Raw genomic sequence first — 26,564 nt, forward strand, 5'->3', positions numbered from 1 at the left:
TAGTTATTAATGCATTACAACAACATTTGATTAAATATAAAATATATGAGATACTGCATCGTGAACAGCTGTGCAATTACACTTTGTTTGAGGTCACCAACATTACATGTTTTACTTCTTTGTTTACTGCTTAAAGAGATGTGTCTGATTATCGTATGCAGCGTCTATAACCTTTGCAAATATAATAAAAGGAATAAGTGTTTGGAGGAAAGCTGCTGCTTTTATTATGTTGTGTGTGGATACAATGTCTATGTACAATTCAATGATCAGTTCTTTTCAATTTAACATCGGAAAATACTGCTAAAAAAAAGGGTCTGTAGTAACTCTTTAATGCTTGGAACGATTATATTTATACTTGTTTCCATACTTATCATCACACCATCAATATTATCAACCCTGATAAGACACAGAAACCTACATTACTTCACATCTTACAAGTATTTGATCAAGTTGTTTTGTGCGTTCTGTAGCATTCAAGAGTTTTATATAATTATCTTGAGAGTAGAAGATAGCAATCTTAAAAAAGGATGATTTTGTGTAATCTGATATATTACAAATGTCACATTCTTAATGTGTGACAGCCCCTCTGCTTCCTTGCACACATTAAACATTATTATAGATTTCACTTATACACAATATCCTCTAAAATAGCACACTTGGTATACAGTTGATGAACAAAGGAAGAGGTCAACAGTGGAAAGGACTTTCTCTAATGTTTTGGAACATCAGTGAATATTCGCAGTCCATGCATTCCTTGAATCTCTTCCTTAAGGGCCTGTGGAGAACAAAACACAACAGCTGATGAGTAACATGCAACAAGCACAAGTATAAACTTCAATCAACTTCAATGTCCACCAAGGTCAAAGGATACTCTTGAGAACTTCAAGGGCATTGTTGACAGACAGATATGCACAAGAGTCAAAGATACAACAAATATCGGACTGCATAATATGTCACAAGGGCTGATGTTATTTTTTATAATTTACCTCATTGACTAATTTGTGTTGTTGGATGGTCCTTTTTCCTATGAACTCACTCGACTCTATATGGATCTCATACATGGCCCCACAACCACCTAAAAACAGCACGAGATCACACAAACAACACTTTCATTTCAGTATGTTGTACACATGTCTACACAAAAATTAACTTAAACATTTGGAATAGGGTTCAGGCAGAAACGTGCAGCCAGTCACGTGACAGGTGTGTGTTTACCTGATATATCCACAACTTTAAGCGATGCGGCCGATGGAAACTTCTCCTTCAGTATGTTAACGATCCGGGCCTCTCCGTCTGTCTGTGTGGAAACACATCTCTGCTGCACATGGCCGGACACAACAAAAACCTGTGGAGGCAGGAGAACAAACGAGGGTGAGCGACGAGCTACGTCAACATAACAGGTCTAAACTGCAGAGAAGTGTATTTACTTGGTTAGTGTGAAACACCCGCAGAGCAGAGAGCATAGTTCCGCTCAAGTTCCGTTTAAGGGCCAACATTTTAAAGATATAGCGTCAGTATAATCCCGGGACGTTTATTAAATCTACTGTGTTTATTCAAAAAGTCATGTCCTCCTCGGAGAGAGCATCGTCTCACAATTATGACGTCAGACATCCGGGTGAGTCGGTTTGAGATTAAAACCTTCAAAAAAAATGCTCAGAGATGTTTGATTATACACAATAATATAATTTGGACTCACTAACATTTCATTACAATTAAAACCCTCTAAAATATGTATATTATATTGTTTTTTCTTTTTTTTTAAAATAATTTTGGAAAATGTTAATCCTTTCTAATCACATAATAGTTTTCTGTTTCATAGACAGTGTATCATTATGAGCCATTAAAAGGCTTAACATTGAAATGTTATTCTTGACATGTCATATACAAATATTCAGGTTAACTCTAAATATTCATAAATAATCCAATTACAATTGTGTATATGGAATCTAATGATCTCTGAAATAAGCACATTGGAGACAAAAGTGCTAGTAGGCTATTAAAACTTTATCTTATAATAATTTAAATGTATATCTTTCTCTGCAAAGAATTTCAGTTATCATATGAGATAAAACACACTTAGAATTTTGTTCTGGTAAGCTGAAACTGTTGTCAAATCAGCAATAATATTTTTTAATTTACACCTTTGCTTTTCCTGCCATTTCTTTTCAAAATGTCTTCTGGGAAAACATCTGTCCCAGAACATTGCAGCTGGCATACCTAAATCAAATGCAGTTGTTGATATGTCATTAATAACAGCTGTTTCTGTCTGCCATGCAAATGCTCTACTAATCTTCCATTGAGGAGAACGTTTATATTTTAACACATTTGTGTATATTTGTTTAAGTTAATAATTTAACACCATGTAAAAGTTAAGGCTAATACCTTACCATTTTACACATCACTACTAACACATCAGGCTATTGAAACCCATGGCTTCCTTTAAACGTCAGGTTGACATTTTTATGTTAGGATCAGGTCTGAAAGAGAAGCTTATCTCCCTCTGCAGGTTGTGGAGCCCTACATTAATGGAGGCAGAGAAGTAATCAGTGACTGTTGACAGGGAGCTTTGGCCCCCTTTCAATACAGGTCTGAGCCTTGTTTACACACAAGAATAATGGGAGCATCACAAAGCTGGACAGCCAGTAAGGAAGCAATTGTAATGTCACAAATCAACCCAAAGTGCCAACTGGTGACGTCAGTACCCTTTAAAGACATGATGTTGCCAACGAGTCTGAGCAGTGCAAGGGTGCAGAGATGGAAAGCACCAGTTTCCCCACTCTGACTTTAATGCTACTCTTCATCACTTGCTATGCTCAGGAGGATACAGAAGCTCTATCCTGCCCAGAATCCCAGGAGGGCTTTGACGGCTCATGCTATGAGTTTGTGGGTCTGCAGCGATCCTTCCTCAGCTCCCAGGGGTGGTGTGAGCGAGGCGGAGGACACCTAGCCTTCATCCTAAATGATGAAACCCAGCAGTTCCTCCAGAAGCACCTGGACCCGGAGAAGGAATGGTGGCTCGGGCTGGCACCTGCCGCTCCAAACCTCACGATCGACTCTGCTGCCACCGATGGTGAGAGAGCATTAGGGAGTGAGGGGGGACAAACGTTGGTACTGCATGGCTTCTAATGACATTATATACATTTTTTAATATACTTCTTTTCTTTTTTTTTAAATCTTCAGTTTCTCTAACTACTATTTTTAAATACTTGTTACTGAACAACACATTTGAATCTCTGTGATCAATGATTGTATCGAATAATGTCAGTAATGAAGATTACCACCTCTGCTGCTATCTCATTGGTCAGCTGGCATGTCCATTGTATAGATCTGTAATGTGTTACTGACATTTGTTAGAAGACACATTCTGATATCTCCCTCCTGCAGCTGGTGTACATATGGTGTATATGTTCGTCATTCATTTAAACGTTTCAAAAGGCTGGCTGTCAAGTGGTCTGATTTACAAATGTGTCTTTATATCCTTTCCCCCTCATTCATCCTGTCAACGGCTCAATCTATTGCTTGGTTGTTTTACGATCCCTAAATTGCATCGTAACAATTACCTTAACAATAGGTACAGATAAGGGAAACAACCATGTGTTAAACATCTGTGGGGATAACATATTTTACAGCATTTGAGCCTAAATAGCTAAATCAAAAACAGTTTATTTATCAAATCAAATGGTATTTTCTTTCTTTCCCAGGTTCCCTTGCCTGGCTGGATGGCTCAGATGTCAGCTATAGTAACTGGGTGAACATGCCAGATGCAGATGCAGCCTGTGGACATATCCTAAAACAGTCAGGTTTTCAGTGGGAAGCGGCAGGAAACTGCAGCCAAGAACTCAACTTCATTTGCCAGTTTGGTATACAATCATAAGTAAATCAACAAAATAGTATTATACTCATGTTTTGTTTGCTCCCTTAAAATGTCTTCTTTCTTTCGTTAGATTCTGGGAGATCTATTGCCTGTGATGGGCAGAATGCAACAGTACAATGTGGTTCGGGTCAACTTGTAGAGATAGATGACAGCTTCTATGGTCGAAAAACAATTCACTACTGCAGATTAAACCCTGCTGCCTCACCCACATCCTCCCAGGAAGAGTGCAGCTGGATAGATGTGACGGATTCGGTAAAAGGTATTATAAATGACATAAAAGTATTTATTTTCCTTAACATGAATTATAAATGTGGGAACTGGCCTTTTTTTCTGCTCTGCAAACACATGTGATGGAAGGCAGCTATGGGAACATTTTGGGCTTTGTTAAAGCGGCTATAAGAAAATCTCCATAAATTATGTTTTTGTTTCATGTTTTGTGTCAAACACAAAAGCGATCATTGCCGTGTGAGTGCAGACTAAAGGATTACACTCAAGAGAAAAGATATTAGGCAAATCCCCCCCTAGGCGCTGAAAACATGGACTTTAAAGTATATTTACATTCAGATTTATATCAGTCTAGGATTACTTATGCTGGAGGACTTCATGCAATTACGATGCAAAAAATGGGTGTCTTTCACTGTTGTAAATCCATCACTACACATGTATGTTTATTTACATTTCATAAGATGAACATTACAAGTGTCATGTTTACCTACCAAAACAATATTTTCAAGCCCTCTAAATAAGTATGATTGAAAGATAATCTGCAAAACATTTTAATTTCATTCATTTATGTGTCATTCCAGCTAATTGCCAAGGACTGCAGGCGTGCCAGGCTCCAGTGGATCTGAGCTCTTTTGGTGAACCATGTCCTGCGCTGGGAAGTTACCTATCTGTAGAGTACACCTGCAAACATGGTCAGATTTTACGTCTACTATACAAAGACTACACTTTATATCTCTTAACTATGACTTATGATCATTATTAGAAGGAGCAAATTCAATAACATAAGCCTAGCTTTAGCCCTATAACCTACCAATACATTTCAAATAATTGCCTCGCTGGTGTTTTTAGCAGAGTCAATGTAAGTGTCCTGCGCTGTTTTACTGAAACAACAGGTGTTGACCCCATACTAGTGGTTAAAATGTCAGGCTTGTGATATGTGGACACGCTTTTCTGAAGCAATGTTTCATGGTACAATTTAACAATGTGATTTTCTCTCAGGGCTTCACTTGTTGTTGAGCAAGCTGGCGGCCGTCTTTGATAATGTCCCCATCACTGTGAAGTGGCTCCTTCATCCCTTTCAGGGAAACCTCACATGCACACTGAATGCTGGAGATGGCCACAATATTGATCCATACAGCCCAGAAGAGTGAGCAAGACTTGCATTAAACCAGATAAATATAAATAAAAAGATATTCAATATTTGTATTCATTAACTTTATAGGTGCATTTAACTGTATTTGTGCTTATACTTTACCTGTCTTGTAGGATGGAGAGCACTGTGATGCATACATTCAACCGACCTGGTGTTTTCATGGTCGTTGTGGAGTGCACTACCAAAGATTACCGTGTTACAGCTCAAAAAGCGATAACCATTCAGGAGCCTGTTAAAGATGTTGGTGTCATTAAGTGCTTTAGCAGAAATATGTCAACAGATGGCACTAAATGCAACGCTCTCAATGGCAGGCCTGTGAAGATCCAGGTGATAGTGACAGCGGGTGAGTCTGTCTAACACTGTGTAGGGGATAAATGCTCTGATAAATCACCAGAATGCAGAATAAATTGATCCCCTTTTCCCCCTGTAAATAGGTACAAATGTTTCCTACTCAATCCAACATGAAGGCCATCTGGTTGCAAACTCGTCAGCAGAGAGAGGGATGGAACCCCACAACATGACGCTGAGTGCAGGTTTGGTGGAGAAGCTTGGACCGGGCTGCCACAACCTGACTCTGACTGCCTCTAACAGGGTCACAGCCCACGCACTGACCACTGATCTGGGGCTGTGTCTGCTCGAGCCCATTGAAGGCCTGCAGGCCTCAGTGATAGCAGAGGACGACGAGTGTCCTGACTCTACTGATCTCATCATTGGTGTTTCGGTGGAGCGAGGAGCCCCTGTGGAGCTGCTCTTCACTCTGACTGGAGCCAGGGACACGCTCTCCGAGACAAGAGACATGCTCAATGGCAGCTTACACGCTTATACGTTCACCAGCCCACTCGAAGGTAGATGCTACTTACAGTACAGCTTGTATAAATCAGCTGTATGATAATTAACCTATGACTATATATTTTTTCATATCTTACAGCTGATTTATTCTTTCATTCCAACTTTCAATGACTCCGTGAATTAACTTGTTCCTAATGACTTGATATCAATGTTTTCTGTTTCTGTTTTATTAGTGCGTTTTCATGGGATAGAGGAAGTTAAAAGTATCCAATTGAAACTGCTTGGATCACATTAACTTCATAATTGCTAACGCTTTGAAAAAAAAGAATTAACATTATGCTATGGTGGTTGTTTCTTATAATTGTTGTCCCCAGTTAGTACAGTAGTCCAACATGTTGGTAGAGTGAGAGTTAAATGAAAGCAATAAACCATATATTCAATGCTTTTAACTAAAAACTATTTTGCTGAAGGGCTGTTGAAGGTGAAGGTACGAGCCATGAATGCCTTCTCTGATTCTGATGTGGAAGTGAACTTGGAGAACATTGTCCGGGCATGCCTGAATTATTCTGACTCCACCCCAGATAAACAAGAAAACGGGGTATAGGACATTGTTATTAAACAATATTAATATATGCATATGTTTAAAGTGTTTCTGTGACAGCACAATGACTCTGACTCTGTTTTAATTTACAGACAGGTAGTGTGAGTACAAATGATTTGAAAATAACTGCTGCTCCGGACACTGTGGTTGACTACTCTCAGAGTGTCACACTGAGTGCGACTGGAACTGAATCATTGTCCAGCAAAGGACTGACATTTGAATGGAAATGTAGTAAGTATGACCATTGTTCAACCACTTCACCAAGTCAAATTCCTCGTGTTAACCTATCTGGCAATAAACCGTTTCTGATTCTGATTCTGACTTGGCTAATATTAAATGATAGTTGAACCATAATTAAAGTGTGTGGCTGTGTGGTCCCCGATGGCAATTTTACCCAGCTAAATTTGGCTCATGTGATCATGTAAGTGCCAATACAAATTGTCGTCATCAGTATTCAACTTTTACTTTAATTTATGCCTTTCTGGTGTCAGACTTTCAGTTTCATTTCAGTATAAATCATTCTTACATTCTTTAATTAACTAAATAATCAGAAACCTGCCATTTCTTCTGGATTCAAAGATGTTTCTGGTTTATGTTATCGCACTTAACTAGCAATTGTGGTTTAGCCTAACCAAGACACCTTTTTATCCAGGTTTTTTTAAGCCAGGATCTGATGTTTACATGTTTACAACTAACACAGAACCTCCAAATAGCTAGGACACCATCATTTAAACGCACACACTGTATCACACAGGTATTGCATGGTTAATGGTATGGTAGTTTCAGAGATTGCAGTTATTGGTGAAGTCCTATTTGGTTACTTTCTCCTTCCCTTAATGGAAATAATATGCTGCAATGATACTGTGTGATTTATGATATTTGTCATCTTTTCATTGTTGAAGTGCTATTTTAAAACTATACTTCTGCTTCTTTCAATACAGAAGGAAACTGCAAATGCAAAAACAAAACAAAGGATGAAACTCATGTTATTGAAAAAGATTGCCTTCCGAATCCCTTTGATTTCTTCAATTACACTTTAACTGTGAGGAGGACCACCTGGTTTAGGGAATGGGTTGATTTTGCATCAGCTTCAAAGTGCATTACTGTGGCTCCAAAAGAATTCAAAGATGTCACCATAAGGTAAAAAGGGAAAAGAATAACAGGAAAAAGCTCACGTTTCCAGGTTTTCGGCAGGTTTTATAAATACTAAAAATTGCATTCATATATTTACTTTCATTCTTGCAGTTGTGATGATTGCGCTTCATTAAATGTCAATGACAATGTAAGCCTCAGACTGAGGTGTGTGACAACCTGCCCAGATGTATTTTGGTATATTGAGGACCCAAAACCTGCGACAGTAAGTCTGGAACAGCAATACAATTGATTTTTTTTAACTGTGGCATAAGAAATGAATGTGTAAATTGACCATAAATGACCACCTTTTCTCAGGATGACCTCGAAACATGTTACTCTGAAGCGGGAAGAAAGCCACCTATTGAGAGGCAGGAGGGAATCACTGAATATGTTGTGCACAGCCAACATCTGAAGGTTTCAAGGGAGACTTCACACAACATCAGTGTAATTGCTTATGGTGCGTTCACATCCCATAGTCAGTCATAAGGTTCTTTTCAGCAAATCAAATTGTAGGTTTTAAAGGTTTTTGGGCCTTTTGAAACCCAGTGCTTTGTTTAAAACTACAAATGACCTATTGGGAAGCTAATATAAAGTGTTGCTTTAAGAAAGAAGGTACATTGGTTTATAAAATCTGTATTTATACATTTTTTCTGCAGGTCAGAATGAGCCAGGTTTTGCCAAGTACACTCTTCCAGTACCCGGTCCTGAGCCAACTGAACCAGCTGCCACTGATGCTCCTGCAGAGCTCAGCCCCCCATCATGTAGCATATCTCCAGAGTCAGGAACTGTTTTTGATGCTTTTGACATCACCTGCCAAGCAAGCTCTTTCTGCTCCACAGGCTGTTTGTATTGCTTCAAAACAGACACAGGTGAGAAGGTGCACTGTAGCCTCTTGATTGAATTCATGTTCAAACAACGAAAACAACTCTGTTATGAAGGAACATTTAAAAGAGCAACTTGGGTTGTGCGTTTACAGATTTATCGATTCTCGAGAGATATATTCTGTACGATGGGAGTATTCTTTTAACAATGTAATAAATATATTTTGGTATCAAACCATATAAACAAAAAATATTATTGAAAGCAGAGTACCTTTAAAAACTCCCACATATACAAACAAATGTCGAAGAAAGCTTGATGAGAAAAGCTGACCTTTGAAAGAACAGTTCTGCTCTGAAAATAATGACATGTGGAGAATTGTAATGCTTTTGTCATTGAGCAAACATATACATATTGGATAATTAATTACAACAGTTTTACTTAATGGCATCTTTTGTCTTCAAGGAAAACATCTGCGCTGCAGTAACACAAATGAGGTTAAATCTGTCTTCCTGCCTCTCGGAGATACCAACAACAATTACAGTCTGTCTGTTGTGGTGACTGTGAAAAATGAGTACAAGAAAGCCACCACAACTGTCTCCACTCAGGTTTGTCATCTATCATTAATGATTAATGTAAGAGAGAGAAGATGGGATTTCACAGATAGTTTACAGAAACATACAGATACAGTCCCATAACTCAGATGAGATGGTAGTATTGTGAAGTGTGATGTATGTCATTGGAGGATAAGAGAAATGTGCTGTCCATGTCAAAATAAAACTAATAATAATGGTGATATTAATAGAGGTAAAGATGTCATTGAGTTTGTCTCAGTGAGCTTCACAGTTGCGGGCCGATAAAGTCAGTCACTGTTTATATTCCTCAAGGTACGTAAAAGCAGCTCCAGTAAGTCTGTGGAGGCACTCCAGTCTGCAGTGGAGGATTCACTGAGTCACTTAGAGCAGCAGGGTCTTCTCTCTGGAGAGGCACTCGGACAAATATTCACTTCAGTTTCTGATATGCTGAACACAGAGGACGACAAAGATCAGAAGGATGCAAGGACGGAGGTAACAGAATGCAGTTGATGATGAAAATGGATGTTGTTGTTGCACTGAGAGTTAATCAGCATCTCCTTCTTTCAGCTAAGGAAGCAAATGCTGACAAAAATGACCAAAGTACTGCTGGACTCACCCAGCAACACGACTCAGGAAGTGCAAGTGACGGCCAGGGCTGTGGCCGGACTCACCCAGCGGCCGGACGAGCTCACACCTGCTGCTCAAGTACAGTACAGTAGATAACATTTCTGGTAATCAATATGGAAATGCAGTATAGACAGTCCTTTTTTTAAAGACTTTGTAAATTAAGGAGTTACTGGCACACAACAACAAATGAAGAAAAAAAGAAATGTATAACTTTTGGTTTAGGATGCTGGACTTTTCTGGACTATTTCTTAACTGCCTGTTTCAACTTAAGTGAACTTAGAAGTAATATTATGATGTTTGGATAATCATTTCATTCATAAATGTGTGGATCGTAGTATGATACATGTCCATCATCTCTTTTAAAAGTTGTATACATATCTACTGTATCTGATCTGTTGCTGTACTTCCTCTTCAGGAAGAAGCAGGTTCATTGTTGGCAGACCTCAGCTTCTCACTCAACACCATCAGTGTTAATCAGGAGGACGGAGATGACGGAGAAGTCGTGCAGGCGGCTACACCAATAGTCGAAGCAGCCAGTAATATTTTGAATGTTTCGTCCAATGTAAGAACAAAACTGTCACTGATATTGCTTAATATCTGTTTTTCCACATACCAAAAAACATACCATTTGTTTCCCACAGAAAAAAATCTCAGATTTTCTTCTTACTGGGATAGGAAATGTTCAAAGTGCTTTGCTGAATAATAAAAAGCTGAATGGAGACCCTGCCATCATTGAATCTGGTCAGATCAGTGTGTATGTAAACAGGTAAGAGATGACTGACAGATGAACAAGCTAGTACTTAAAAATAAACTAGGGTTTGCTGTAATAACAAAGATATTTCTGATGCTGTTTCCCACAGAGTGTCTTCAGACAAGATGAATTTGCAGGACATAAATGTCCAGAAGAACAGCTCCTCCAGATTTTCCTTCCCCAAACTGCCTGCTCATATTGTCTCTCCAGAGGAGCCAGTGGATGTCAGAGTGAGTGTGTGCAGTGTGAAGGGTAGATGCTGTTATAGCCTGATATTTGTTATGTCTATTGCCCTACTCAAGTGTGGTAGAAATATGTATATACTGCATTTGGACAGCAGGGGGCTTTTCCTTAATAGGGAGAATCCATAAGACCGGCTCAGTTAAAAATGAAGGTTTGTTCCTCAAAAACAATGACATAATGGTTTTTGCATTGCATTTTGCATTCCTAACAAATCTTCTTTTTTTCTTTAATGCTTGCACTCTTTTGGGCCAAAACGTGAAATTTCTCAAAGCTAAATACAGTCGAGGAGAGAGGAATTGTATCTAAAAACGTTATTAATATCTGATAACACTGACACCTACAACTGTGGAACCAAAATAAAAAGACTGAGCCATTTTCTCTGTAGGAAAGTGTACATAAACAATATGTGGGATCAGGTCTGCTTAGAAATGTTTTACATATGAAAAAATATCAGTGTCCTGCTCTTTCCAGATGATGAGTTTTGAGAAAAACCCATATTCTTGGAAGGGGGGAAACATCACAGGAACTGTTGGGTCTGTCTCTCTCACCAGAGTGAACGGCACTGTAATTCCTGTAGAGAATTTACCCGACGAGATAGAGGTAATGTTTGTTTTTGAGCTGCTTTTCGTTACTTTATTCATGGTGACTGAATAATTGTTCAGACTAATTTGTTTTCTTGGTTTTTAGATTCTCCTACCAAGGCTTGATGTTGGGCAGGAAAACAGCACAGTGCTAGACCTGGCCAATTACAGCACATTAATAATTGACGTTCCCTCTCCGGATGTTACACTGGTGCTAAAAATGGAGCCGTCGGAAAACATCTCCTTCGTGATATTCCTGGGATTTAAAGATTATCCAAATAATGAGAATTATATAGCCAAGACCCAGTTCCCTCTAGAGAATGCCAAAGAAGGTAACATTAGGCTTCCATATATACTTTTTACAGCGCAGAGTATATTGCCTAAATACAATTTTAATCTATATTTGAGATCATAATGAGATAATATGCTGAATATGTACATATGTATGTGCCTCCATGTGTGTGTGTTTTCTGTATTTGAACATAGAGGAAAAATACACCTGGGTGCTGAGTCCCAAAGACAGAGGAGGAGAAGTCGGAGAGCACTACCTGGTCATGAAGCCCATTATTGAGCCAGGCGTAACATCCATCAACGCCACAGTCACTGTCATTTCCATCGCTGCCCAGTGCAAATACTGGAATGAAACTGACACTTCTTGGAATGAAGATGGCTGCAGGGTAAGAAAAAACACACATCCACAGTGGTTTTACCAATATCTTTAAAAAGTGATCACTGAAGTTTAACAGCCATGTTTTTGTTTTTCCTGCAGGTCGGTCCTCTCACCACACCTCTGGTCACCCAGTGTCTCTGTAACCACTTAACTTTCTTTGGCAGCTCTTTCTTTGTCATGCCCAACTTGGTGGATGTCTCACGTACTGCAGAACTGTTTGCTACATTTACCACCAATCCTGTGGTGGTGTGTTTTGTGGGGGCAATCTTTGCTGCTTATTTCTTGGTGGTTGTGTGGGCACGCAGGAAAGACATCCAGGACTCAGCTAAGGTGATTCTAATCAAAGACTTTCCACACTTTATATTTTAGATTTGAAATGGCAGACCATTTGGGAGGACTAATTCAGACTCTGTTGCCTACACATACAAAATTATACTCTCAAAGTATTAGCACTATGGTAGAAAACCCCTTTAAAACTGATTTTAAGACATCTCAGTTCTATGTAAACTGGGTGTGGTTTTTGCATTAAACCTTCTTCTACAGAGTAACAACCTGCTCTGATTTACAAAATGCACTCACATTAAAATAACTAAAATAGCAAGTCTGTGATTTAAATGTATTTCAATGTTTTATTTATCTTACATTTGATGATGTATAACACGTCTACTGTCATTGAATTTGCTCATTAATGTGACTTCACACTCACTTGCAGGTCAAGATAACAGTACTGGAGGATAATGACCCCTTGGCAGAGTATCGTTACATGCTGAATATGGGCACAGGGCATCGGCATGGTGCATCCACCTCCTCTCAGGTCAGTAATGCCTGTTGACACAAACAAAATAGTGCTTCTGTTGCACATTATTTATGATACTGACAACTCCATTTACCTATTTTTGTTTGTAGGTGACGATAACCCTGCTGGGCACAGAGGGAGAAAGTGACCCCCACCACCTGACGGACCATGAGAAGCCAGTGTTTGAGAGGGGTGGGGGGGACATGTTCCTGCTGACAACACACTTTTCACTTGGAGATCTGCAGAGTATCAGGCTGTGGCACGACAACTCAGGAGCTCATCCTGCATGGTACGGCCTAGAGCATGAGACATGGTGATGATTACATGGGAAGCTTCATTTTAGGCACACACAATAATTATGTGTATGTAATGTAGGTATGTCAACAAAGTGACGGTGCAGGATCTGGAGAATGGTCAGAAATGGCACTTCCTGTGTAACTCCTGGCTGGCTGTAGATGTGGGAGAGTGCTCTCTTGATAAAGTGTTCCCAGTAGCAACCGAGATGGATTTGAAGCAGTTTAGGTAAGACCGGACATGGATCTGATTCAACACATTACCAAGGAATCTGAGGTGGTTCATTATTTCTGAATCCACTTTTCTCATTTATCTTTTTAGTAACCTGTTCTTTATGAAGACAGCCAAGGATTTTAGGGACGGCCACATCTGGTTCTCTGTCATTAGTCGGCCTCCCTGCAGCACTTTCACTCGTGTTCAGCGAGTGTCCTGCTGTTTTTCCCTGCTGCTGTGCACCATGCTGACCAGCATCATGTTTTGGGGCATCCCCACTGACCCCTCTGAGCAGACTATGGACCTGGGTAAGTTACAAAACCTCAAATGTCAAAGCTTTCAAGGCTCTTAAATTCAGTTTTTAAAATGGAAGGCATGCCGCCCCTTGGGGGGTCTAAACATTTTCAGGGTAGGTTCATTGAATAATAACACTACATTAGGTATTACATTAGGTATTACATTAGAACAGGATTGCGTAGAATAGCCTTCCCAGAGTCAAACAAATAAACACCTAATGAAGATCAAATCCTTTATGAAACCGATTCAAACTCTTTCTAAATTAACACTTTACTTTGCAGGTCACATCGAGTTCACCTGGCAACAGGTTATGATTGGCATTCAAAGTTCAATCATCATGTTTCCCATTAATCTCCTGATCGTGAGTATCTTCAGAAACACTCGTCCTCGAGAGAAGGGCGCCAAGACGGACACATCTAAACAAGGAAAGACTGGTCGGGTTTCTCCCAAAGAGACGTCTTCCCCTCAGAAAGAGTTGAAGGACATCACACCAGATACTGTGATCAAGGTAAGGTAATATAGGGCATAATTACTCATCTGTTCTCCATGTCCGAAGTGTTTAAAGTGCTTTCTTTTTGGTTTCTTCATCAGGATATAAAGAGAATTGCTCAGTCACTCTCTAAGGCCATGAAGAGTCCTCTGCCTCACCTGGAGCTCCGGCCTGGACATCAGACGGACATCAACACGCTGCTATCTCTGGTGGAGGACATCATACGGCAGCAGAACCGTGCTGATGGAGACTTTTACACTGAGGCCTCTAAAAGGGATCGCTCTATGATTCTCAGCTTACGAGCAGTTAACCTACAAGGTAAACAGCAACGTGACCTTTACAACTTTCTTCATATCTTGTGTTTCACATTTTGACTGGCTGGTCCATTTGGAGGCTACATATTTGGCATTTAATACATTAAGGATATTAAAAAAGCTAAAGGAATCTACACATATCTAAAAATAATGCAACAACCTCAAATAAATCTCTTTAAAAAAAACCCAATGGCTCTGAATGTGCATTGTTAAAATGTGTCTATCTCTTTATCCATAAAAAAAGTTGACATATATTGGCATGATGCATTTGAAATCTTGACGGACTAACACATATTTTTGCATGGACAGAAAACAGTGTGTGTGGGAGCCCTGAGAGGACTTCAGAAGGGGTTCAGAAGAAGAGCAACAACAGTCGGTACCTGTACAAGCAGCTGCGTCATGTTGAGAAGGAGCTGGGTTTGCTGGGTCCGTCTCGCTTTCCCAACCCAGACAGCTTCAACCGAGCCATGCAGCAAGTTCAGGGGATGAAGGGTCTCCTGGAGTACCACCTCCCCTCATCTGACCTGGAAGGAGAGCAGCTGGACGGCAGCCTTAGTCCTGATGAGAGCATCAACGGAGACTCCACCAAGAAGCGATCCCAAGGAGGGCTGCCGTGGTGGTTTGTGTTTATTGGCTGGATTCTGGTGATCGCAACCAGCGGTGTGTCAGGATACTTCACCATGATGTACGGGCTGACGTACGGGAAGGACCGCTCCATCAGCTGGCTAATCTCCATGTTGGTCTCTTTCTTTGAGAGTCTCTTTATTACTCAGCCGCTGAAGGTGAGCAACATTACAGCTGAACATCCGAACAAACCAGGATAATATAGATAGTTTTGCAAATGTTTAAAAAGTAATTCAATAAGTGAGCTTGGTCTGTTTTAACAACAGACCAGATTGTTTTGTGATAATGAGATGTTACAAAACAGATAATCTTAAAGCCAATTAAATGATTTAATAAATCAATCAATTTAATATATTCTCATGTCATTTAAATTAACACTGAAACAGTGAAAGACACATTTTAGTGATCTGAGATAAAGGTCAAATTAAAGCAAACCAAAAGACAATTGGAGTCAAATCTAAAAAAAAAAATCTGATAAAGGACAAATAAATAAATCCTTTGATAAATCATTTTATTTTATTAAACATATTTGGGTTTTATAAGTATCTTTAGAAATGTTTTAAAATATGTTATCTATTACATCTATTCAATTGTCAAATATATATTTTAAGGAATTGTATTAGATATAACATCAATAAAGGAATTGCTTTATAAAAATGGGGCTTTCTGGGTCCTCCACAGATGTACTGTAGTCTGCATTGTATTTATGATACATACAGTACACATTATGATCTAGTCATACATTCTGAACTGCCTTCACAGGTTCTTGGATTTGCTGCTTTCTTCGCTCTTGTCCTGAAGAAAGTGGACCAGGAAGAGTACGGAGAGCCTCAGTTAGAGGACAATCTGAGAAACCCAGGTTCGTATTTTACAGTTTTTATTGTTCTTTGTATTGTTTTGTGTGGAATAAAAAACATATAGTACAACATCCCTCTCTTAGATGATCCCGATGCGGTGCGTGCAGCAAGAAGAGATAGCACATGCAGTTTCTATCAGCCGCCTCCTCCTACTGACATCGAGAAGATCAGAAACAACATGATTAAAGAACAGAAAGTCTTCGCCCTCGTAAGAGAGATTCTTGGTAAGAGAACCACTGTCAAACAATATAGGAGGCAATGTAATAGGTTTTAAGATGCTGATGTGAGATGTTTGTGATGCAGCCTACATGGGATTCATGTGGATGTTGCTCCTGGTGGCGTACGGTCAGAGGGACCCCAACGCTTACTTTCTGACCCAGCACATTCGACAGAGCTTCAGCAAAGGGATCTCAGAGAGTATGAGCATTCGGGATGTGTTCGACTGGGCCAACACAACTCTGCTGAGCAACTTGTTTGGAGAGTACCCAGGTGAGTGTGTTGTAACCTTATTAACTGTATTTAAACGATTCACCTTTAACATTTGCATATCTTTGTTTGTCGACTTATTCTAAAACATAAACACATGCAAAAGATTAGGCTGTCATCATTTGGTATTTATACACGTAGCTAATATCAGCCTTTTTTTCATTTTGGCTTTGGTTACCTGATGTTACTGTAGCTTTGTTTCTTGTATTGAAAATACGAGGAAATAATAGGCCGGTATTGAGGGATTTCTGAGTATTTCACATTTAAACTTAAACCCTGTATGAACATTTACAATTATCACCTCATTGTTCTTTTTGCTGTAAAAATATTATTTTCAAATATGAGATATAATACACATTTGTAATGTGTGAACTTCAACTCTTGCATGTGCCTTTGTTCCTTCCTACTCTAATACATATACTTCATTATGTCAGCAGTATATTTATGTCTTAAGGTATCGTAACAATGTAAAAAGGCCTGGTGTAGTTCAAAATATGGATTAAGTATAACCCAAACTAAACGTTGACACATAAAAATATGTTTTATATACAAAACGTTTTTTATTCATTCATTAACTGTCTTTATTCTTATTACCTAATAATCTTTCACAGGATTTATCACAGATGGAAACTCCAAGCTGGTGGGTAACGCTCGTCTTCGCCAGGTGAGGGTGCTTCCAAACTCCTGCCATGTGGCTCCCTCCATGCAGAAGTCTGTGCTGGACTGTCACGCTCTGTACTCCTGGGAGATGGAGGACATGGGCTCCTACGGTCCAGGATGGAGCCGCTCTGAGGGGGATAACACCTCGCTGAACCTTCAGAGCCCGTGGACCTACCAGTCCCAGAGAAAACTGAGGGCCTACCCCATCTGGGGCAATGTGATGCTCTACAGAGGAGGAGGGTTTGTGGTGGATCTGGGGCCAGATTTACAAAATTCCAGCAGGTATAATATGTGACATATGAAGAGCACACTGACAATTACTTTAATCCAATGACAGGCAGATGATAACTGAAACAATGAGTCTACAAATTAATTAGTTGATGACATTAAACTAATGTCAAAACGTTGAAAGTTCAAGCTCCTCAAGTCTTGGGAATTTCTGCTTTTTCGACATACAATAATTAGAAAAACTGCATTATTTATTACCTAACCTAAAATGAATTTCACATGTTTTCTTGTTGATAGTTATATACAACTCAGTTGTGCCATGCTTGCCCTTATCATATAATTTAATAATGTTGTTTCTGTAGATCCCTTCAGTACCTTTATGACAACACCTGGTTTGATGTGTACACTCAAGCGGTCTTTGTTGAGTTCACCGTGTACAATGCCAACGTCAACCTCTTCTGCATTGTCACTCTCATGCTGGAGACCACAGCTTTGGGTACGTAGTCCATGTCCAGCTTCTGTTTGTGAGCTGCACAGAAACTCTCTTTACGAAGACTTAAGACTTAAGACTCATGTTGTCGGTCTCTTTGTATTTCCTCTAGGAGCTTTCCAGTTTCGCAGTGAGCTTCAGAGCGTGCGCCTTTACCAGTCGACCGGCGGCCTTCACATCTTTGTCATGGCCTCTGAAGCCATTTACTTCCTCTTCATCTTCTATTACATGTTTATCCAGGTATGGACTCATATAACTAGAGTTTACTAACATCGATAGTAATAATAAACGCTTCTCACATAAACTCCTCTCCTCCTGACAGGGAAAGCTGATGAAGCAGCAGAGATGGACTTATCTCAAGAGTAAGTTGAACCTGCTGGAGCTGGCCATCATCATCCTCAGCTGGAGCGCGCTGTCCGTCTTCATCAAGAGGACTTTACTGGGAAACCGGGACATGGACTACTACCAGAACAACAAAGACCAGTAAGCAATATATTTAACACAATCCATGCAAGTAAATACTCAAGGTCTCTTAACATTGGTATGAACAATAAGTATTGCTTATTTAATGTGCATTTCCATTTTTGTATGTCTATCATGTAGTTAACAGCACACCCCCTCTGTAATACAGTAGTAATACGGGTACAGTCTTACTGTTTCACAATCATTTTGCTTTCTTTATTCTGTTCAGATAAATACTGGGAATCACTGACATAAAACCTGAACATTTTGTAGGCATAAAACATATGCATTGAAATATTTGAGGAGCTTGCAAACAGTTTTTAGAGTATATGCTATGCAGGTGGTAGCTGTGAATGTTAGATACTGTACCTTGAGCAAGTGCCACTCTCTGTGCTCTGTGTGAATGATGGCTTGCAGAAGTAAAGCGCTTTGAGGGGTCATAAAGACTGCATAAAGCTTTATATAAATACAGTCCATTTACCGTTAAGCTAGTGAAAGCTCAGCTCATTTTACAATTTGTAGCTGTCTACATTTTAGTTTTTTTATAATCTGACAAATGCTCAGTGATAATACCCATTTGAACCTTTAGAATTACAATTCCTATCACTAAATATTAGTGCATTAGTTTGTCAGCTATTATTTCCTCAATCCATATTAAATGCAATACAATGCTCTGTTCTCCCACACTGTCTCCAGATATGCCAGTTTCCATGAGACAGCCAAGGCGGATGCGGTGCTGGGGTATCTGATTGCCTTCCTGGTACTGCTGGCTACAGTCAAACTGTGGCACCTGCTGAGACTGAACCCAAAGCTGCACATGATCACAGCCACCCTGCAGCGAGCCTGGACTGATATCTCAGGCTTTCTGGTGGTCATGACGATCATGTTCATGGCCTACTCTATTGCTGTGAGCTGTTTCCCGCACTATAACATTAACATATCAACATGCAGCTGGAGCCACTGCATTTCTTTCTGTTTTATCAGTGAAATAGAACTTTTCATTCACACAGATTTATTTTTTTCAGTCTAACCTGATGTATGGCTGGAAGCTTTACTCCTATCGAACTCTGATGGATTCTGCGCAGACCATGGTCAGCCTGCAGCTTGGCATTTTTAACTATGAAGAGGTCAGTATGAGACTATAATAATTGTAGCACAGCAGATTTGGACAGCCGAACCTTCTTCAGTGTATGTCTTCCTTCTGATCCTGCAGGTTCTGGATTATAATCCAGTGCTTGGAGCTTTCCTCATCGGCTCCTGCATTGTGTTCATGACCTTTGTGGTGCTGAACCTGTTCATCTCTGTAATTCTGGTGGCATTCACTCAAGAGCAGATCCATCACAAGGTAACTGACTGAGTCTGACGTATTGTCGTATTGCACACATAGTCTCAAATAATCTATCCATTACAAATTACTTGATACTGATTGAGTTATGCATATTACTCAATGTTCTTCCAGCCATCCGAAGAGGAGGAGATTGTGGACCTGATGTTGATGAAACTCTTCAGTTTGTTTGGACTGAAATCTAAGAAGCCAGGTGGCGACGGCCTCTCTGAGAGGCCAGTAGTTTCATCTGCTCCACAAAATGGACTCTCCACGATTTCTTCTGGGAATATGTGTGATGGTTGACATGCTTGTAGATAATGCTTTGCTTCAGTTTTTGCATTCACTGCTTTATATTTACCAATGCAAGTTTACAAATTATAAGTTATTCTCTCTACTGCTGCAGATCTATCACTCTGGTAAAAGTAGGAACTGAAGACGATCCTCTTGTAATGCACTGAGGCACTGTATTTAGCCTATAGAATATGTTGTTAAGCTAATGCATTTTTGGTTTTGTGACAAATTCTTGTACAATATGATTTATTCCATAAAATATTCCATCATGGATATATATTGAAACATTATATTTAAATAAATCTAAGTAATCTATACCAGTGCTCAATCTCTATTATGAGTAAGAGATATATCTTACAACCTAGCGCTCAAAAACAAAAGGTGGCTGCTTAAAACAGAAATTATACAAACATTTAAGTTCAGGAATACAATGCCACTACCTTTAGGTGTTATCAGATTCAACAAGACACCATTTAGCTGTATGTATATAGTCAAAATAGATATTAATGTGTAATATGATCTAGAGATCTGTGAACCATAAACATTACTAAGCACTTGATATGTATTGGAAGGTGCGGTTTAATGACCTTTTACCATTTCAGTCTGTTGCTTCTGTACCTGTGGCGCTTAATTGCAATGGAACATACTGTATGTCCAATTATCATTATCATCCAATATCAACCATTGTTGTTGATCTTGTTTGCATGTGATTTTTGATGACCATACACTGTAAATAGAAAAAAGGTTGAATGACCATACAATTCCAGCTGCAACACTATGTGGTAAAGTGCTGGACACTGTGCATAGATTCAAAAAGTGTTGGACATACAACATCGCAGATCAATAATTCAGAAAAATGATATATTCAAATATACATACATTTGATAATATGTGTGGTTGTTGCACAGAACATATACATCCTGCAAATAAAATAAACCGTTATACAAGTAAGTAAGATGTGAAGTAGAGAAATAAGTTAATGCAGGTGAAGTTAAAATAAAGGAAATAACATGATATATAATTAAAAAGGAAGCAAAGTAAAGAGGTAATCTCATATGGGGTAGATAGAATGCCAATCTTATGACTCTTACATCTAAACAGTGGTGGAAGAAGTACACAGATGTTTTACTTGAGTAAAATGAGCAATACAACATTTTAAAAGTCTTGCATTCAAAATCTTACTTAAGTAAAAGTACAAAAGTATCGGCATCAAAATATACTTAAAATACAAAAATTAAAAGTACTCCCTAGTACTCCCTATGCCCATTTCAGAACTGAAACTGTATATTGACTTAGTGGGTTACCATTCCGATTATTCATGTATTTTTATCACAACTGGTAAATATATAGCTAATTTGAATAACTTTATATATTGCTGCTGGATATCTTAACCTATGAATATATGCTAACGTTTATTTAATAATGTATTTAGATTGTTTTGTTTTAGCTAATCATCTAAACCTAAAAAGTAACTATTAACAAGTAAAATAAATGTAATGAAGTAAAAAGTACAATATTGATTTCTAAAATGTAGTACAGTAGAAGTATAAAGTATCATAAACTGAGCATACTCAGGTAAAGTACAAGTAATTAAAAATTGTACTTAAGTACAGTACTTGAGTAAATGTACTTTGTTACTATCCATCACTGCATTTAAAACAGGTAACATAGGGAAATGCATCTAAACATATTCAAATAATAAAAAATATATTTATTTTAAGAAATAAAATGCTGATTAAATAAGTAATGAGGATTATTAAAATGCATGATGCTTCATCATAGTTATTTTGCACCTATACATAATCCCGACGTGGTTTTTACGTATTGCGTCAGATGTGTGGGTGTAGCTCCCTGTCTGCTGACAACAACACGCGTCGTGGGCGGACTCACGAGCGAAGTGACAGCAGAGACGGTCTACCAGCCACAGCGACAGGATCAATTTAGTCACTACAGTTTTCTGAACACAAAGTTGAAGGTTTTTCTGGCAGTCAGAGAGACAACAATATCGCCCAGCGACGCTATCTGACTTGTGGGTGTCCGGTTTCCTCAGTCTGAGGGATTGCAATGCCCTCTGACTTTATCTCCCTTTTCAGCGGGGACCTCGACCTGAATTCTCCCAGATCCTTGTATTCAAAAGGTAAGAACAGCTTTTATATTACTCTCTTCTGGGTTTTAGCTCTAGTTTAAGTGCCCACTTTATTTTATGTGTGTGAATGTGTGTGTAACTACACTGGTGGTGTTCATGGGGGGGGGGCGTTCAACCCCCTCAGTCATTCATCTATAAACTGCCTCCTGCCACATGCCTGCTGATAAAAGTTGTTTTAACTTTTTGAGCGCCTACAAAAATGCATAATGCGTCCTTCAGCTTGTACTCTTGGAGGTTTCTTGGGACATGGTGAAGGTGTCTTTTTAAAAAAAAAAAATGTTTTTATATATATATATATAAACTGGAGCCCTCAGCAGCTGCATGCACACCGGTCAGACCAGTTTACTTTTTTTCCGCCAGCTAAAAAGCACTCTATTTTCTGTGGGTTATGTGAATAGGCCATCGGTGCGATACATTCTTCAGTGCATGCTAAATTAGCCAAGAAAGCTGAGTTCTCCTGCTCGTCACATCGTGCCAAACATACCAATATCCCAGGATGCATCACGTGTACGATTTTGACACTCAGGAGACAGGCCGTATTTTATCTGACTTTTACCAGTAGCCTAGTATTTTAAGACCATAGTAATAAAGGACCTGAGTATTTCTTCGACCAATGTTGATACATACTCTACTACAGAGCAACTTAAAATTGTTATTAATTAAAAACAGTTATGACACCATATTGCACACTACCAAGAGTTTTGTAAATTATTCAGATAATGCCTAATAACCTTTTACAATACAAAAAGAGAATAGCCTATTTGTATTCTCCTTTCATTAAACGAAGTTGTTGTGTTTTTTCTGACTGTATTTACCTCAAAATGTATACCCTCCCTATATTCACAGATGATGCCTTACCATCAGGGGTTTCATTTGAAAGATAATTCAGATTTTGCCCAATAACCTTGTTGAATATAGATAATTTCCTCTCTCTTAAGATAAGATATGACAAGTCACTGACATTTGTTAATGCTTTTTTATTTGACATTTAGCAGAATAAAGTCAAGAGGCAGGTTGTATTTGCTGTCTTTCATCTTGGTTCTGCCACAAATGAACAGCCTGCAGGCCAGCTACCTTTCTTCTATTTTGACTTGTTGTCCAATGCTTTCTTCATGATGGACTTGCCTTCCTCCCGGCTGGTTTGCAAAGAAGTTTACCTCTGAGCAATGTCCTCTTTTTTCAGCATCTGCTTAAGTGAGGACTTCTCCTCCTCTGCTCTTTCCAGTACAGCCATCGTCTCTGCGTTCAGCTTCTGCAGCTCAATCAGTGTGAGGTTGGAGGCTTTGATTTTCTGAAGTTCCTCCTCCACTATCACCTCATGCCTTTCTTTAAGCGCCTCACTCGTGCAGAGTTTGGCTTTGAGCTCCTCATGTTCACAGCGGAGAGCCTCTTGTACCTCACTGTGTTTACCAGCCTGCTCCTCCAGGAGTTTTCTGGGTAGTAGCTTCTGCCTTCTTCTCATTGCCTGGCCTTATAACTTCCAGGTCTGTCTGGGAGGCCGTTGTGCTTTGAGGTCGGAGCCTCTTCACACCAATCTGCATCACAGTTGCTGTTTGGCTGCTGCATCTTTTTTTATTTTCTTTCCTTTACATTATAACAATGGGAAAAGTACAAGACAAAAATGTCTCCGAAGCTTTTTTATACATCTATTTAGTTAGATGAAGAAATAGTTTTTTGCATGCAGTATCTAGTATCCAGTATCTACATTAACCAAATCAGCGTAGCAGCTGGAGTTTTGAAGTTACTATCTTATGTCCTTTTCTTTTCGTTAAATAAAATGTACTACTGGCCTTGTGACTGAGCTGATTATGTATTGATTTATTCAGTTTTACTTGTGACTCATCAGAAAGTTGTACTGTGTAGACCCTTATCATTTATTGTGCACCACATAATTCAGCTGAAATTATTTTTTTGTTTTGTTATCTAGACCAATAGTTTAGCCATCATTGTTTGATTAATAATCACACTATTGTGTATTTGTGTCAGCACAGTCGACTCGGCTGTGTGTAAGAAGTAAAGTGAGTTGTACATCTTGCCGACAAAGCCAACTCTCACCTTTTATTCTTTGAGATTTGGTTGGAAAAAAATAACCCCTTCATCCATTTAATTCTTAAAATCATTATTACTGTCACACCCGGATACAAAAGGAAGAATTCTCGATTCAAACATAATATAATTTGATTTTTTTGTCAGTTTTCAGAAGCTCCATTGGACAGCCCAACATGATGAGGAATACATATTTTTAGCAATCGGGTAGTTTAGGGAATTCCGAGGAAAAACTGTAACAATGGCACTCAGGACAGGAATGCTGGTCACACTACCTTTTGTGGTGGGTAAAGGACATCGGGTTAATGAACATTTTAAAATGTCTTCCTACCAGTTTCACATCAAAGGTAAAGATTGTTATGGCTTTCCCATAAATTCTATCAATCCTGGTTAACAATTGTAAGACTCTCGACATAGTTTTGTTTTTTCAAAGTCCGGTCAATCATTAACCCCCTGGCTGCCCTGTGTGTAAACCTGGGCTTAAATAGCACTCTATTAATATTGACTCTGCTGTGTTAAGCAAACTTAGCGGCATGCGCTTAAAAATACTTGATTGCTTTGAAAGCTTGTTGATATCTGATGATGAAAGAAAAGATACTGTAGAGGGAAAACTCTGAAAATAAAGAATCGTGTATTCAGAGTTTATTAATCTGCTGTGGCATTGGGTTATAGTCTGCTTTAAACAAACCTACATATGGACTCTGAACTCAAATCTGTTCTTACAACAAAAAAGTATACATATACTCTCTCTCAGTGACGTTACTTACATTGATAACTGACACATTTAACTGTATTATTTTTACATTACAGTGTCTTCACCTTTTTAAAATCAACCCCAACATCTTTCTGATACTTCAGATTATAACCTTTTCTCAGTTATTCTGTGTTATCAGCTGTCACAGAGGAAGCGACCTCATGACCAGGCTTTACATTTACGTTAATTTGCATAATGCACACTTGCCAGCCAGCGAATCAGTTAATAGACACCAATATGAGTCCCATAAGAATGGATCAAATAAGGTCAGATACTATCTGTAGGAGAATCTACTGTTAATCTTCATACTGGCAATAAAGCCTACCTTAAAACTCAGAGGATCGTTAATATTAACTCCTTGGTTGTGGCCCCTCAGGCTCCTCGGGGTGTCCGAATGTTGCAAAGTGTGTGTGCTGTACATTGTTTCAACTGGTGCTCAGGTGCTAAGCCCAGGCGAATAGTCAAATGTGTATTATGGCGCAATAACTTTTTCGTTAACCTGTTTCCTTTTTGGTTCATTCCCTCATTCGTTCCCTGCTCCTGTAGCATTTTTTTTCATCAAGTTTTGAGATGGAGTCTCCAGTCCAGTATGGTAATGTTATCAACATTTGAACAAAGCCTCATACAGCTGAATTATTGACGCATCTAAAGAAGGACAACATTTTAGTGTGAATATGATACGGATCCTTTCGTGCACTCCACACATAAGGATTTATTATTGTATTTAAGTCTTCTTTGTATAATCCTGCAGTATGTTGTTTGTGAATTTGTGACTGCATATCAGTTACAATTAAAAAAAACATGTTATTATTTATTGAGTTGAAGGTAAAACATAAATGGTGATACTCAATGTGTATATCTAGTATTCAGGTGTGGGGTAAGGTGCTGATAGATTGAATGTGCGTGTGTTTATGATGCAAATAACTCACAACTTACTTAACTTCTTCTAAATCTCTTTGATGAATCATTAACACTCGACAAACATCAGAAAAAAGACTAATCAGGCTCTGGTCATAATATCACCTCCTCTGGTATTTACTGCACACTTGTGACTTTGTTTTGGCTGCGGCAAATCAATACACGAGTAGTTTTACCTGTTGAAGCTGTACCACTGAAGTGTCAATTGTATGTTAATTGGGACATTTACTCAAAAGCATTGCATTATTTACCAAATTCTTACATCTTTAGTTCTTTCATTTGTTAATAAAATGTCATATGTAGATACGCTCCAACAAATGTTGCCGTGGTAAAAGTATAACATAAACATATTCCCCCAAATCATTCATTATAATAAAAATATCAACATAGTGTAAAATAAATTGTTAAATATTCTGGGAAAACACCACACATTTTAGAGTTTATTTCAAAGCCAAAAAGCTGTGGCTTGTTATATTTGCTGATATCTTGATACTCGTACTGCTATTTTTGTGCTATTATTAATACATTTTTCTTCTAAATGTATTGACGTTTTTTGCTTTACCAGAAGAGACTTATCATCCTTGGACAACATGAGTGGGACAGTGTTTTCCGTACACTATCACCTATATTCTACACTTTCATTGATTTTATTATCTGCAATGAAGTTATCAGCAAACCCATAAAACCTCTTAAATACTACTAGTGCCAAACAAACTATTTTCCTGAGATGTGCAGATAAACTTTTCCTGCTTGGCCTGTTTTAGGTTAGCAGGTCAACTGTGCTCTTGAAATATAAGCAGATCTTTGCTTTCCCTGAAGCAGCCAGAAA

At 38.8% G+C, this 26,564-nt stretch overlaps 3 protein-coding genes across 6 annotated transcripts in view; 2 read left to right on the forward strand and 1 right to left on the reverse strand.

Annotated features, from left to right (window-relative positions):
- Positions 1-200: 200 nt before the first annotated feature.
- Positions 201-1,588, reverse strand: bola3 (bolA family member 3). Its single transcript, XM_034197025.1, has 4 exons — positions 1,428-1,588; positions 1,216-1,345; positions 987-1,075; positions 201-775 (listed from the first exon to the last, which is right to left on the reverse strand). The coding sequence occupies exons 1-4, from the start codon at positions 1,494-1,496 to the stop codon at positions 710-712; spliced, it is 354 nt and encodes a 117-aa protein (XP_034052916.1). The 5' UTR covers positions 1,497-1,588; the 3' UTR covers positions 201-709.
- LOC117533328 (polycystic kidney disease protein 1-like 2) lies at positions 1,096-20,100 on the forward strand. 3 transcript variants are annotated; one of them, XM_034197024.1, is made up of 42 exons: positions 1,096-1,371; positions 2,818-3,070; positions 3,702-3,860; positions 3,945-4,133; positions 4,681-4,791; positions 5,099-5,246; positions 5,366-5,595; positions 5,687-6,097; positions 6,512-6,639; positions 6,735-6,873; positions 7,584-7,782; positions 7,888-7,999; positions 8,092-8,233; positions 8,433-8,645; positions 9,061-9,203; positions 9,483-9,662; positions 9,738-9,875; positions 10,213-10,359; positions 10,439-10,563; positions 10,658-10,778; positions 11,263-11,391; positions 11,479-11,704; positions 11,859-12,049; positions 12,142-12,372; positions 12,755-12,856; positions 12,949-13,127; positions 13,214-13,360; positions 13,454-13,653; positions 13,924-14,150; positions 14,234-14,450; positions 14,756-15,228; positions 15,833-15,929; positions 16,011-16,151; positions 16,231-16,416; positions 17,025-17,355; positions 17,664-17,797; positions 17,904-18,031; positions 18,114-18,274; positions 18,950-19,160; positions 19,279-19,380; positions 19,467-19,598; positions 19,713-20,100. In XM_034197024.1, the coding sequence occupies exons 3-42, from the start codon at positions 3,755-3,757 to the stop codon at positions 19,881-19,883; spliced, it is 7,098 nt and encodes a 2,365-aa protein (XP_034052915.1). In that variant the 5' UTR covers positions 1,096-1,371; positions 2,818-3,070; positions 3,702-3,754; the 3' UTR covers positions 19,884-20,100. The 3 variants fall into 3 exon arrangements, with proteins under 3 accessions (XP_034052915.1, XP_034052914.1, XP_034052913.1); XM_034197023.1 differs by lacking the exon at positions 1,096-1,371 and adding an exon at positions 1,516-1,615; XM_034197022.1 differs by lacking the exon at positions 1,096-1,371 and having other exon boundaries at positions 2,753-3,070.
- Positions 20,101-21,935: 1,835 nt separating this feature from the next.
- Positions 21,936-26,564, forward strand: part of nfat5b (nuclear factor of activated T cells 5b) — a 41,951-nt gene continuing 37,322 nt past the window's right edge. For both annotated transcript variants that reach the window (XM_034196911.1, XM_034196907.1), the window contains exon 1: positions 21,936-22,008. In XM_034196911.1, the coding sequence (XP_034052802.1) occupies positions 21,936-22,008 (73 nt within the window). The remainder of the gene's footprint in view (positions 22,009-26,564) is intronic.

The sequence above is a fragment of the Gymnodraco acuticeps genome, unplaced genomic scaffold (genome assembly GCF_902827175.1).
Source record: "Gymnodraco acuticeps unplaced genomic scaffold, fGymAcu1.1, whole genome shotgun sequence".
NCBI classification, from domain to species: domain Eukaryota; kingdom Metazoa; phylum Chordata; class Actinopteri; order Perciformes; family Bathydraconidae; genus Gymnodraco; species Gymnodraco acuticeps.

Bases quoted from the DNA above. Each gene is read 5' to 3' on its own strand.
- LOC117533328 (XM_034197022.1), top strand. From the start codon at position 2,755: ATGGAAAGCACCAGTTTCCCCACTCTGACTTTAATGCTACTCTTCATC. The intron at 6,640-6,734 runs GTATAGGACATT...TTTAATTTACAG, and splicing joins CAGATAAACAAGAAAACGGG to ACAGGTAGTGTGAGTACAAA. The intron at 19,161-19,278 runs GTGAGCTGTTTC...TATTTTTTTCAG, and splicing joins TCATGGCCTACTCTATTGCT to TCTAACCTGATGTATGGCTG.
- bola3 (XM_034197025.1), bottom strand. From the start codon at position 1,496: ATGTTGGCCCTTAAACGGAACTTGAGCGGAACTATGCTCTCTGCTCTG. The intron at 1,346-1,427 runs GTAAATACACTT...CTGCCTCCACAG, and splicing joins GGGTGTTTCACACTAACCAA to GTTTTTGTTGTGTCCGGCCA. The intron at 776-986 runs GTAAATTATAAA...TGTTCTCCACAG, and splicing joins AACACAAATTAGTCAATGAG to GCCCTTAAGGAAGAGATTCA.